The 14,235-nt window shown below is 36.7% G+C and overlaps 1 protein-coding gene across 2 annotated transcripts in view; it reads left to right on the forward strand.

The window, feature by feature from the left end:
- osbpl2b (oxysterol binding protein-like 2b) overlaps window positions 1–14,235 on the forward strand; it is a 31,935-nt gene that overhangs the window by 4,432 nt on the left and 13,268 nt on the right. Inside the window, exons 1-7 of one of the 2 annotated variants that reach the window (XM_048177635.1) lie at window positions 6,404–6,524; window positions 6,653–6,768; window positions 9,675–9,798; window positions 10,063–10,138; window positions 11,408–11,542; window positions 12,141–12,238; window positions 12,421–12,603. In XM_048177635.1, the coding sequence (XP_048033592.1) occupies window positions 6,732–6,768; window positions 9,675–9,798; window positions 10,063–10,138; window positions 11,408–11,542; window positions 12,141–12,238; window positions 12,421–12,603 (653 nt within the window). In that variant the 5' untranslated portion in view covers window positions 6,404–6,524; window positions 6,653–6,731. Of the gene's footprint in view, window positions 1–6,403; window positions 6,525–6,652; window positions 6,769–9,674; window positions 9,799–10,062; window positions 10,139–11,407; window positions 11,543–12,140; window positions 12,239–12,420; window positions 12,604–14,235 lie in introns of those variants that run through there. The other variant, XM_048177634.1, reaches the window with a different exon arrangement.

Consider the following 14,235-nt stretch of genomic DNA (forward strand, 5'->3'; position numbering starts at 1 on the left):
TAGGTAAATGTGATAACTGCATTAAAATATGAATACAACATTAAAAAGTCAACCTCTGATGGTTTTGTGTTGATGTACAGCGACTACAGAATGAACAGTTCACCAAAAATGCCCAAGCTGTCTTAACGACAAACAGGAAGTAACCGTGCATATAGTCAATTGTAGTACAGCTGTGAGGTTTGTTTTTTGGAGCTGTGCCCTCTACTGTACAGACGTGGATTTGCATTTCCTTTAGCCTAAGGCTCGAGCCCAAGGTATACTTATACGTGTACACAGGCACTCAACACATACGTAGTTTAGTTGGCCTCATTTGATTGGCTTCAACGATCAACGCTTCAAAAACATGATGTAAATAGACATTAATGATCGAGCGCTTACACAGATACACACGGGAGCGTTTGAAAGCAGGCGTCTATCACAGACCAGTCTACTAATAGACAACTGCTTTCAAAACACTTTCAAATTCAAACACTTTCGTGTGTTTTTCAAACGCTCCCGTGCGTTGATCATTGAAGCCAATCACAGACGTATCTGTTGAGCTCGTGAACACAATGGCCAATCAGAGGTGTTTATGAATCCACTCAACAGCACTCAAAGCGTCTCATTTTTAAAATTTTAGTATCGACTTTGTACTCTAGTGTGAAAGGGCCTTTACATTTGACAAAAAAGAACAAACAGTCCAGCCCAGATGAGAAAAAGTGATGCAAAAGTAACATAATGCATTTCTTTCCATAAAAAAGAACTAATTAATGCAATTAGTTACTTTTTTAGGAAGTAATCCAATATTGTAATGCATTACTTTTAAAAGTAACTTTCTCCAACACTGGAATTTTATTTCATTCGACTTTAAATATATTAAACACATTAAATGCACAATAAATTCTGCAGATTTGCCCCCACATATCTTTTCTTCTTTTCCCAAATTGTTCTCAGAAATGAGCCAGCATCTCTTTTAAAAAATTGTCAAGGGAGAAGGCGAAACCGTAATCATTATGTATTTTGGGTTTGTGTGTATTTGTGTGTCCCATCTGCTGTTATTTTTTGCCAGGTTCTTCATTCCCACCCTCTGGTCCAGCCGATCAGGATTCTGTTCAAATGCAGCAGGACCTGATTGTGTGCTGGTTCTTTTAAGACGCCGCACATGCACCTGAGTCTTTATTTTTCATGCAGAAATATTAGTGCCTGGTTATCAGTTGCCACGACACCAGTATTCGCCTCTGATTCCGTATTGCTCGCTCCCGGGAACGCTGTTCGTAGATCAGAGATCATTACTGCAGCACAACACAGTGTCTCATGGGGCGGCTGAGACGTCTGTGTTATTTTAACATTTCAACTGATTGCAGAACACTTGTTTTCCCATGTAGGTTAAAGTGCATCAGAGATAATGTATCAGATTCTGTTGAAAACCTTGAGCAATACTGTCTCTCTCTGGCTTTGTCTGTCTTGTTTGATTTCAGGGGACTGATGGTGTCTCCTGTTGACCCTTTGCTTATTTTGATATTGGCTCTAATGTGTGTTTAAGGGGATAGTTCAACCAAAAATCTAATTTCTGTCATTATTTGCTCGCTCTTATGTCATTCAAAACCTCTTTTTAATGGAGAAAAAGTCTCCATTAAAGGTTGATCTAATTTCCGTTCAGCAATCACAACTCAATAATTCGGTCACCATGGTTAACAGCCCTTTGGAGGGGACGATTATCAGTGAATAATACCTTTTTCAGACATTCTCTGTTTTTCACTCAAAGCTGTCATATTACTTATATAGTTAGTCAACAATATAACATTTAAATTAATTAATATATTATTTATACTATATATATTTTTTGTTCTTGCCCATTAATTATATCCCAATGCACAATACTTTTTTTTTTTTTTTTTTTATATAAATATATCGTCTGAGAACCTCTTTGAACTGTCTGTCTTTTATTTGTTTTTCTTTTATTTTCTGTTTTCTTATGTTCTGTAATGCCTGTCACCAAATAAGGTCGTATATTAAAAATGCTATTATGTTCAATGTAAGTTAGAAAGTCATACAGATTTGGAACGACATGAGGGTAAGTAAATGTCAATGATAACACAATTTTATTTTTTTAAACTATTCCTTTAACCCTTGTGCACATAGAGGTCACTACAGTGGACAGCTATTCAAAAAGCCATTCCTTGCGTATGCATGGGTTTTTGATTGCACAGTTGCACATTAACTACTACAGCGGGCACTAGTGCTTCACCCTATATACTGCCACCAAGTGGCAAGCCGTTGTATGTAGAATTTTGTTTCTTCCCCAAACCAAGATGGCCGACGGCCAGTCATAAATGCCAAATTGCTCCAGAAAATCCATCCATTCCTTCTATCTTAGGAGGCTCTTGCAGGTAAAAGAAGTTGTTACATCTAAGGAATCATATCATTGTTAAACTTTCCAAGTATTGATTTTAGATGGGAAGGAAATTCTGATTAATCATCTGTCCACTAAATTCGACATCATGCATCATTAGCTATATTTTAGCTACAATTCATACTATTACTGTGACTGTTGTTCTTTTGTTGTAAATGTATTTGTGTTATTAGAATATAATTTGCAGTTCAAAAAAGTAGTCTGATTACGTAATGCTTGTTACTTGTAATGAGTTTCTTTAATGTAATCCTTATGATGTGTTGTTGCATTACTTATGATGTTACTTGTAAAGTAATCTGATTCTGTAATGCATGTTACTTGTAATGCGTTACTCGTAACATCAAAAAAATCTGATTAGTAATGCATGTTTGTAATACTCGTATCAAAAAGTAATCTGATTCTGTAATGCATGTTACTTGTAATGCGTTACTCGTAACATCAAAAAGTAATCTGATTACGTAATGCATGTTACTTGTAATGCGTTACTCGTAACATCAAAAAGTAATGCGTTACTCGTAACATGTAATTGATTCTGTAATGCATGTTACTTGTAATGCGTTACTCGTAACATCAAAAAGTAATCTGATTACGTAATGCATGTTACTTGTAATGCGTTACTCGTAACATCAAAAAGTAATCTGATTACGTAATGCATGTTACAAAGAGTAATGATTATGTAATGCATTACTTATAATGTGTTGCTTTACTTGTTACATCAAAAAGTAATCTGATTCTACGTAATGCATGTTACTTGTAATGCGTTACTCGTAACATCAAAAAGTAATCTGATTACGTAATGCATGTTACTTGTAATGCGTTACTCGTAACATCAAAAAGTAATCTGATTACGTAATGCATGTTACTTGTAATGCGTTACTCGTAGCATCAAAAAGTAATCTGATTCTGTAATGCATGTTACTTGTATGCGTTATCGTAGCATCAAAAAGTAATCTGATTACGTAATGCATGTTACTTGTAATGCGTTACTCGTAACATCAAAAAGTAATCTGATTCTGTAATGCATGTTACTTGTAATGCGTTACTCGTAACATCAAAAAGTAATCTGATTCTGTAATGCATGTTACTTGTAATGCGTTACTCGTAACATCAAAAAGTAATCTGATTCTGTAATGCATGTTACTTGTAATGCGTTACTCGTAACATCAAAAAGTAATCTGATTACGTAATGCATGTTACTTGTAATGCGTTACTCGTAACATCAAAAAGTAATCTGATTCTGTAATGGAACATAAAATTTGAATGCATTTGAATTTGGATTTTTATTTTAAATTTAACAAGTATTCGAAATTCGAATATTAATTTGACAGCCCCATTTCCTTGTACCTACTGTATAAACAAGAGAGAGCAAGTAGTACAACTGCATCTTGAGACAGGCCCTTTTAAAATAACTATTTTAACTTGACACGGTGCATGAAAATGACAGTACTAACTGATTAACTCCTGTCAAACCTGTCGTGACCAAAATGGTCTGCGCTCTTATTATGATAACTATGGAATCTGCAGGTAGGCAGTGCAAACAGACAGGCTTTTGAAGTGTTTTCCATTCAGTGAGTCTTCATCAATACCCGCCTTTCAATCAAATAGCACCAAAGCCTATCTTTTTAAGAAAAAAATAAAAGATGTTCTTAGAAAATATTTTAGAAGTTCTTAATTGTTTATGAATTGCAATTAGGAACATTCTTACAAACTTCTTTAAATTAGTCTTAAGAATATTCTTAATAATATTTTGATGAATCCTGACCCAGGACTTGTTTTTTTTTTTTATGCCCTGAGAGCAATAAAAACACCTAGGAAATATAACATTATTTATGCATGAAAGGGTTAAGATAACATTCCACATGTTCACATCCCTTTTCTGCTTTGAAACCGACTGTCTGCATTTTTTTGAAAAACAGTTAATGTTAAGAGTTGGTGTGACCGTGACGGAGACAGCTGAAAGTTGTCCTCCATGCTGCAGTTAGAATCATTTCCTTATGATTTACTCATGACATGAGTCATCTGTGTGGCCTGACCCTTGACCTTTTGCCCTTTAAAAACTCATAAATAACCTTTCTTGATGGAAACGAAGCATCACATGGTTTGGGTCATCAGAAACCAATTAGACCTTGCAAAATGGTTGAGATGCTTTTGAATAGTTGTTTGAAATGTGAACAATGGGTTGATTTATAGGTACAAGGAAATAGGGCTGTCAAATTAAAATTCAATTTTCAAATATTTGTCAAATTTAAAATCTTTTTATTATTTTATAAAGTTTTTGTTAGCCTATCCAGTTGAACCCTCTAGGTGCGGCACTTTTACTTTGTTCATTCAAAACATTTTTTTCTATGTCAAATTGTGCTAGACGGACATATTTGACCATTGCAATCACGTCTCGCAACAGAGAGCCGCAAGTTTAGAAAGCCATGTAAAGTTAAAAGAAGTTCAACTTTTAAAAACGTCTTGAGACTTTATGTGGGGTCAAAACTGATGGATAGAACTATGGCTGGGCGATATATCGCATGCGATTTTCACGCGCATTTCGTCAGTAAAGCCGGTTCCCTGATTACCGCTAAATCGCCATCACCTGCTTTCAAATGGAGCGGCATTTAATAGACAGAGCCGTAGATCACTGACAAGCTACGCAATATCGTGTTCATTATCGAAGGCGATTCATCTGCATTGGAAAAAAATCCCCTCCCTACTTTTTTTTTTTTTTTTTTTTTTTTTCAATTCCAGCATAAATGCTCCCGATAAATTATTTGTTATTAAAGCAGCTACGTTCGCAAACCTCTGTAATTTGAACAGAAAAGCACATATAATGAGGATTTGTGAGCATGCATTGCATTTTCAGACCCCCAAAACGCCGTTGCCACATAAATGAATGGCCACAACGCATAATTTTTCAGTTTTTAGTTGAAAACGGTGTAGTGTAAACGCCTCATTAATCGCCTCTGCATTGCCTTCAAGAAATCAACTGATATGTTTGTGATTGGCTACATTGCTCAATGCTGCAAAACACATTGTAAAGAGAAACCTTTGACGCTCTCAAGAGCGCAAACACCAAATCTTTTTTTTTTGCCAATATGCTATTAATACAGATAAAACTGATCCTAGACCAGCAGGTATCTGTGCAGTTCTTCCATCTAAAAAGCAATCAGAAGCAGCAGCAATCGGTCCTAAATTAAGAAAATTCCACACTAATCCCAAGTCCGTGGCAAGGGGAAGGCTAAGCCTCCGCCTATGGCACATCTCTTCCCAAAAGGCGCACAGTTTTAAGTATCAGTCTGTAACACAATCAATACAAAGTTTACTCATTAGGGCTATGGAGTAATAGTGAGACATGGCTTAGCAGACACCATGAATTGTCAAGGTAATTTGTGGAGTGATTTGTCATAATAAGAAAGTTATTTCCTAAATACGTGGCACTTGTCTAACGAAAATGTCTAAGGTTTATTATTTAAAAGCAATAAATGTTATGCAACATAGCCTGCTTGTTATTTGGCACCTTGATTTGCATACTTGATGTAATAGCGAGTCGGCTTATTGATTTTTGGTGTCTCCTGTGGCTCTTGTTTTGTAAAAACATTTTCTGAGATAGCAAAGAAGTCATGATAGTTGAAGAAAGACATGAACGTAAGAATTCAAAATGGGTACGGCTTGATTTGTCTTTGCTTTTCATGTTACGTAAAGACTTCGGAGTTGTCCTGGGGCTGTAATAAAACTGTTAGTTGCTCTCTAGTAATTTGTGCTCATTGAAACTAAATGGCAGTCTGCTAGAACAGACCGTGAGAGACGTTCAGCAAGCTTTCTTTAACTCCTCAATGGCTACGTAAAGTTGCATAGCTGGATAACAGACTTTAACCGTGCTAGAAGCGTTCCCTCGGGTATTGTCTAGACTGAGATAAGGCTGTCCTGTGTGCGTCACGGTACAGATCTGTCAGCTTACACTCTTTGGAAGGAGATGGTTCAAAGTTCATTTCTATATCAAATATGTTCCTGCATACAAGCCCATGGGAGGAGACCTGCAGTGGCTCCACCTCTTGTTTCAAGAGCAGCCGGCTAGTTTCAGTCAAACATGACAGATGAATGGATGCATGAATGAATGTAGGCTCTAAGATCATTGGAGGAACAGGTGAATGATGGGATTTTTGTTTTTTGTATATGGGAATCATCATATGGGCTCTCGATATGGCATCTTAAAACTGTTGAGGTGTGTTGTTGAGTTGTGGTTTTGATATTGACTATTTTGTCTCTTCACAGGTGTCCCTGTTTCCAGAGACAAGAAAGCAAAAGAGAGACAATGTTTTAGAGACCTTGTGCTGTCTGCCCATTCTCTACAATGAACAATGAAGACGAGTTCTATGATGCCGTCACAGGTGAGAGACGTTTTTAAATGGCACAGGTTGGTAGGGCTGCACAGTTGATCAGAAAAAATAATCAGTAGTACGGTTACAATTTAATAAAGTGTCCATTTACATCTACTCCTGCTGGCTTTTGCATTGTAACCAATCACATACATGATTGTATTTCCAATAGATGCATCTAAAATTTGAAGTCCTAAACGGAAATAATTCAACAACTTTATCTGTGTAACGACACCTCTGTGACACAAGCCTGTCCGGAGCTGTCGCGTGTCATGAAAATATTGACATTCTCTCAGCGCTGTCTGAGTTCACACACAGCAGTATTAAACAGCTGTGTTTTCTGAGGATAATCTCATTTGTCCCCTATTGTCAGTGTTTTGGCCACTGTTGACTTTGGCCCTCAACCGTGTGTGTTTGTTATGACAGAGCGGTCGCAGTGCGCCGCACCAGTCTGGTGTCGACTTACCGCAATCTGTTGATAACTTCAATTATGTAGTGCTGCGTTCAGATGGTCTGATGGCTTCTGTCATTGCAGAGATGAAATGAGATGAAAATAACGTAATGAATAAATAAACAAGGCAATATGGACTTTGGCGGGTCATTGTGCTTGAAACCTGAAGCCTGATATCAACCAAGTCGCTCATATCAGGTGGTACAAAACATGAAGGAACCACATTTTATTCCATGTTAATGAAATGGTGCCATAGTTAATAACTGAATGTTGATATCAGACATACAGAAGATATTTGTAAGTCTTTTGAATTTAATATGCATGGCCAAAATTTGGTGGAGAGATATTTTTAAAGGCAATGTTGGCTACAACTGATTATTCTGTTTTATAAATACCTTTTTTTTTAATTATTAGTATTAATATTGAAAATTTAAATATTTTGAGCATTTATTTAAACCATAATGGCCATAAAGGACAATAAAACCAATATGTCCATAACAGTGCTTCCCACAGGTTTGAAATATACTTGCGGTGGTAGCCAGGCGAAAAATCCTCCTATTACCCACGGCACAAAAATTGTCTACTACATGTGACAAACAAATAATGTGTGATTTTTAACAGTATTTTTATTTATTGAAATTAATTTTAATTACATAGCATATTACATTTAATTACATACTAATATTATGCATTATTATGCATTGTAAATTATGCAAAATTACAGCATTTAAATGGTTCACCTTTTCCTATGTTCTCCTTGCTGTCAATATAGTGTCTCTCTCAGTGAATGGGACACAGATTTTACTAGTAAAATTTATAAAATGAATACTATATGTGTCAAATAATGTTCTTAGTCTTTTCTTCCTGTGGGGGAGACTACAATAATTTACTATGAATTAAATGGAAATCAAATTAAATACAAATTATTGTGTAACCAAAATACGAATAATGCCCAAAAGAAAAAGAAAAAACTTAGCGTGTGACTTTTAATTATAAACAAGCCCGAAATACACAGAGACTCTTATTTTGAAATGTCTGTACTATTGCAGGCTGATCCTTCAGATTCTTACAATCGTCTAAAGCATTTTATATAAAGGCCATGAAGTAGACATTGTAATAATTCATCAACTTGAGTTCATTAGCAATCGCTTGGCATAAATCTGGCCTTTTCATTGATTGAGAATCACTTTGAAGCAGACTGAAGCGCTGTTGCGCGAGCTTGTAAAACGCGCAACAGCGCCCCCTTGTGACTTTGCAAAATGCAGCACCTGTGGGAATGTCAACGGGAGTGAACTGTTCTGACGCACACGTAACGAGCAGGTATGAAACGACTAGTTTATCGATTGCGGATGGTTTCACTATCTTGCGCGGATATAAAAGTATAAGAGGATAAAAATAATAAAAGCAAAAATGTGTCTCCAAATATACTTCGGCGGCCGTTATTATACGTGGGCGGCGCGCCCAAGTAAAGTCTGTGTGGGAAGCACTGGCCATAATGTGTCTTCCTACATGGTGGTTTAAGAAATGAAAATCTACACACATCAATTATGGTTAGAAGAACTATTGGCAAACATAACTTTTTTTGGGCCATGCAGTGTATGTATATAAGAGTATTGAAACCAATCATATATATACAGCTATGGAAAAAATTAAGAGACCACTTAACATTGATTTCTGAACTTGGAGTGGTCTCTTAATTTTTTCCATAGCTGTATATATCATATATAACATACACTGCCCTCCAAAAGTTTGGAAACACCCCTGGCAAAGTGTGGTTTTGGATGATATTCTTATCATTTTTTGGTGCAAATACATTATAGTAACTTGACATTATCATTGAAGACCAGCAATAATAATTTTCATTTTGATTACATAATAATGGCAATATATACATGTCAAAGTCAGTCATGCCCCTTTGCCAGCTGTGATGCTGGTTACTGGTTAAACTTGGCCCAGGTTTGTAAAGATTTTTGGGTCAGCACACCTTAATAGCTTCAACAATTGATTGCCAATTAAGTTTAGAATACAAGGAACCAATCAGAACCCAGTTTAGGTCAGATAGCTGCTAATGCTGGATATTTTGATGAATCGAAAAGTTTTTTTTCTATGTATAAACTGTTTATGTAATAAAATATGTTTTTGTAGTTTGTGTTGTCCCTTATCAGTGCAAAATTATCACAAATTATAAATATTGTCCAAAACCCCACTTTTCTAGGGCGTTTCCAAACTTTTGGAGGGCTGTGTGTGTGTGTGTGTATATATATATATATATATATATATATATATATATATATATATATATATATATATATATATATATATATATATAATTTGAGAGTATAAAAGAGAGTTAAACTTATCATCATGAAAATAATTATCAGCTTTTTAGCATCAGCCAGTTGTGATTTGTATATAATAATAATTAATAATTAATAATTAATAATAATAATGTTCTTGTGTGTCTCAGGCTTGGATTCAGATGAGTCGTGTGAAGGCACATCAGAAGCCAGTTTTAAAGACGCTGTAGTGTATGATGGTGCTCAGAAGAACAATGGAGCAGTTCCTCAGGAGAACGGAATTAAGAAGCGCAGGTAGAGCCAGATTCCAGCGCCGTGACCCATATAACCTTTATTATGCTCTTTGTCTCTGTCTTTAATCTTTCTCACTCACTCTCTCTCTGTCTGTCTTTTGTCTTTCTATCTTTAGAATCTTATTTTCATTTTACGTTCATAGGTCATTCTCATTCATTTATAATCTGCAAATCTGTGCATAGTTCTACAGTCAAACATACTGTTATACTTAAGACAGTGTCTCTGCATGTTTATGAATAAGAAAGTGTTCTTCTGCCCTTTTAGGTCGTCTCTTCCTGCCCCTATGTTCTCCAGAAATGATTTTAGTGTATGGAGCATTCTCAAGAAGTGTATTGGACTGGTAAGGATAAGTAATTAATCATTTTAGCAGCAAGTTTAGCATATTATTATGAATGCATTAAGAATGGGTTAGGATGGTTGACTAGCTGATTAATGTCTATTTGTAAGCTTATGTACCCATGTACCAAAATTGACAATTCATTTTTTAATGGAATATTGCAGTGTTTATTATAATTGATTGATCCGTGCATGTCTTTTTTTAATTCATGTGCCCTCTTAATCTTTAATCCAAAAAACATTATCTTCCCCTCCCATCTCTTCTCTGATAACACATCACCGGTGCGAGGGCGGGACGATAATAATCCCTCGCCTCTAGCGCCTGTCACTCACATGAGATGGCAGCAATTGTTTCCCGAGGGGCAAAATCAAGCCCTGTCCCATGTCCGTTTTTCTCATTTGAGAAGCTTTTTCACTCTGAGATACATCACACAGTAGGGAAGAAGAAAATGTCATGCCAAATTCAAATAATTTTTTAGCTTTAGTATTTTTATTTTTAATATATTTAATTTTAATTTGTCTTTAAAGGGGTTAAACAACTTCTTAGAGAGGGTAAAATCTACTAAAATCCAAATTAGGGATGTTGTGATATACCGGTATTGATGATAATCATGACATTTCAAAAATGAAATATCGTTATCGTGTTAATATTGTGTTAATTAGGGGTGACAATATATTGGCGATAACCGTAATATTTAAAATATCATCTTTTGTGTTTAACAGAAGAAAGAAACTCATACAGGTTTGGAACAATGTAACAATGCTATGTGGGCATTATACAGTGCAAAACTCTCACATGTAATTTATGTTTCATTCATACTCTACATCGGAGGGCACCATCGTGCAGAAAGTCTAAAAGTGAGACTCATAGTAGTAATAAAACCAGGAAATCCCTAATATGGACAAAGACATCCAGATATCGCTGCATATTGTTATTACACGTGTTACATACACAATATATTGTTATCGTGAAATCTTTTGGCCACAATAATCGTGTAGTGAATATCGTGACAGCCATAATCCAAATCCTCACTGAGAAATCCATCACTTTCAGCAATAAATTAAGAAAATTACTATTAAAACAAAAATATTTGATGGGTTGGTTTATATATACTGTATGCAGTCACATCTCACTGTTTAAGATGACAGTTTAACTTTAAAAACATATCTCACGTCATTTTTCTCTATTCATTTACACTGCAACTAGTTTGAGAATGTGTAGTTTTGCAGATGTTTGGTCCTACTCAGCCTGTTTTATGTTGCTGTTTTGTAGGAGCTGTCCAAGATCACCATGCCCATTGTGTTCAATGAGCCCCTGAGCTTTCTACAGAGAATCTCTGAGTACATGGAGCACACATACCTCATCCAGAAAGCCTGCTCACAGACCGACTCTATAGAGAGAATGCAGGTGAGACACACACGAGACTGACTGCTGATTTAGAATTTATACATTTATAATAACAGTTTATGCTAGGGTTTGATTATAATTAAATCATGCAATTAAATCATGTCATGTATTGCAATGTATATTGTGAGGTAGTTAGCGATACCTAGTCCTAAAGTCCAATTTGTGTACTTATGCACTATTCTAAGCTGTTTTGTAGTATAAATACTGTGAGTAGTGTGTTCACACTGAACATTCCAAAGAGAAAAAGGGTTGGTTCAACCAAAAATGTAAATTCTGTCATTAATTACCCTCATGTCATTCTAAATCTTTGGAACACAAATGATTAACTTTAAGATAAGCTTAAATTCAATCCGTTGATCATATAAAGTGATTGAGTCTCTTTAGAAAATTGGGCCTAAACTGCTCAATTCATATGGATTAGTTTTACGATCTCTTTATGAACTTTTGTGAAGCATCAAAGTGGTAGTTGCATAGCTGTCAATGGAGTGCATAGTGTATAGTGCCTCATATAGGAAGCAACTCAAGTATATACAGCACAGTTTTGTAATATTACAATCCGGCCTTTAATTTGACATGGTTTTTCTGTCTTGCTCCTAAGACGGTAGCTGCCTTCGCTGTGTCTGCAGTCGCTTCTCAGTGGGATAGAACTGGAAAACCTTTCAACCCACTTTTAGGAGAAACCTACGAACTCACACGGTACAGACACGAGCAGAACGTTTAATAACAAACTATGCTGATAAGATTTGAGGATGTTGTTAAACATTGGTTAGATCAAGATTGCTCTAAAGGGAAACTGGTCTTTGTCATTTATGTAACTCTGCTTCTTCTTCCCCTTAACGCTTCCTTCCTCTACTCTTGTTGGCTTCTCTTTCAATCAGAGAGGATCAGGGTTTCAGACTAATCTCAGAGCAGGTGAGTCACCATCCGCCCATCAGTGCGTTTCACACTGAGAGTCTGACGGGCGACTTTGAGTTCCACGGCTCCATCTACCCCAAACTCAAGTTCTGGGGCAAAAGTGTGGAGGCAGAACCTAAAGGGACCATCACGCTAGAGCTTCACAAGTGAGTGTGCCATGGTAATGTGCACATGTACAGACCCTGATAGCTAATCCGTTTTTTTCCTTCATCCTTTAGCTAGCATTAAGGCCTGTACACACTGGGACGAATATCGCGTGCGATTATTGCCGACGTTTAACGCCTCGTGACTAAATAAAGGGCGCCAACGTGAGTGTGCGCACTGACGCGAAAAACTTTTTTACATGTATTTTTTACATTCCAAAAATATAGTTGAGAATGTCTATTTCATAAATGTTTATTTGCACTACCGTTCACTTGGACTACTGTCATTGTGACTTATTTGCACTACCATTTCTGACTACCATCTCTCACATGTCATTCATATATATATATATAATACAAACCTGATTCCAAAAAAGTTGGGACATCTATATTCACAATAGAATATAGATAACATATCAAATGTTGAAAGTGAGACATTTTGAAATGTCATGCCAAATATTGGCTCATTTTGGATTTCATGAGGGCTACACATTCCAAAAAAGTTGGGACAGGTAGCAATAAGAGGCCGGAAAAGTTAAATGTACATATAAGGAACAGCTGGAGGACCAATTTGCAACTTATTAGGTCAATTTTTTCAACATGATTGGGTATAAAAAGAGCCTCTCAGAGTGGCAGCGTCTCTCAGAAGTCAAGATGGGCAGAGGATCACCAATTCCCCCAATGCTGCGGCGAAAAATAGTGGAGCAATATCAGAAAGGAGTTTCTCAGAGAAAAATTGCAAAGAGTTTGAAGTTATCATCATCTACAGTGCATAATATCATCCAAAGATTCAGAGAATCTGGAACAATCTCTGTGCGTAAGGGTCAAGGCCGGAAAACCATACTGGATGCCCGTGATCTTCGGGCCCTTAGACGGCACTGCATCACATACAGGAATGCTACTATAATGGAAATCACAACATGGGCTCAGGAATACTTCCAGAAAACATTGTCGGTGAACACAATCCACCGTGCCATTCGCCGTTGCCGGCTAAAACTCTATAAGTCAAAAAAGAAGCCATATCTAAACATGATCCAGAAGCGCAGGCGTTTTCTCTGGGCCAAGGCTCATTTAAAATGGACTGTGACAAAGTGGAAAACTGTTCTGTGGTCAGACGAATCAAAATTTGAAGTTCTTTTTGGAAAACTGGGATGCCATGTCATCCGGACTAAAGAGGACAAGGACAACCCAAGTTGTTATCAGCGCTCAGTTCAGAAGCCTGCATCTCTGATGGTATGGGGTTGCATGAGTGCGTGTGGCATGGGCAGCTTACACATCTGGAAAGGCACCATCAATGCTGAAAGGTATATCCAAGTTCTAGAACAACATATGCTCCCATCCAGACGTCGTCTCTTTCAGGGAAAACCTTGCATTTTCCAACATGACAATGCCAGACCACATACTGCATCAATTACAACATCATGGCTGCGTAGAAGAAGGATCTGGGTACTGAAATGGCCAGCCTGCAGTCCAGATCTTTCACCCATAGAAAACATTTGGCGCATCATAAAGAGGAAGATGCGACAAAGAAGACCTAAGACAGTTGAGCAACTAGAAGCCTGTATTAGACAAGAATGGGACAACATTCCTATTCCTAAACTTGAGCAACTTGTCTCCTCAGTCCCCAGACGTTTG

This window comes from Megalobrama amblycephala, linkage group LG24 (assembly GCF_018812025.1).
Source record: "Megalobrama amblycephala isolate DHTTF-2021 linkage group LG24, ASM1881202v1, whole genome shotgun sequence".
Taxonomy (NCBI): Eukaryota; Metazoa; Chordata; class Actinopteri; order Cypriniformes; family Xenocyprididae; genus Megalobrama; species Megalobrama amblycephala.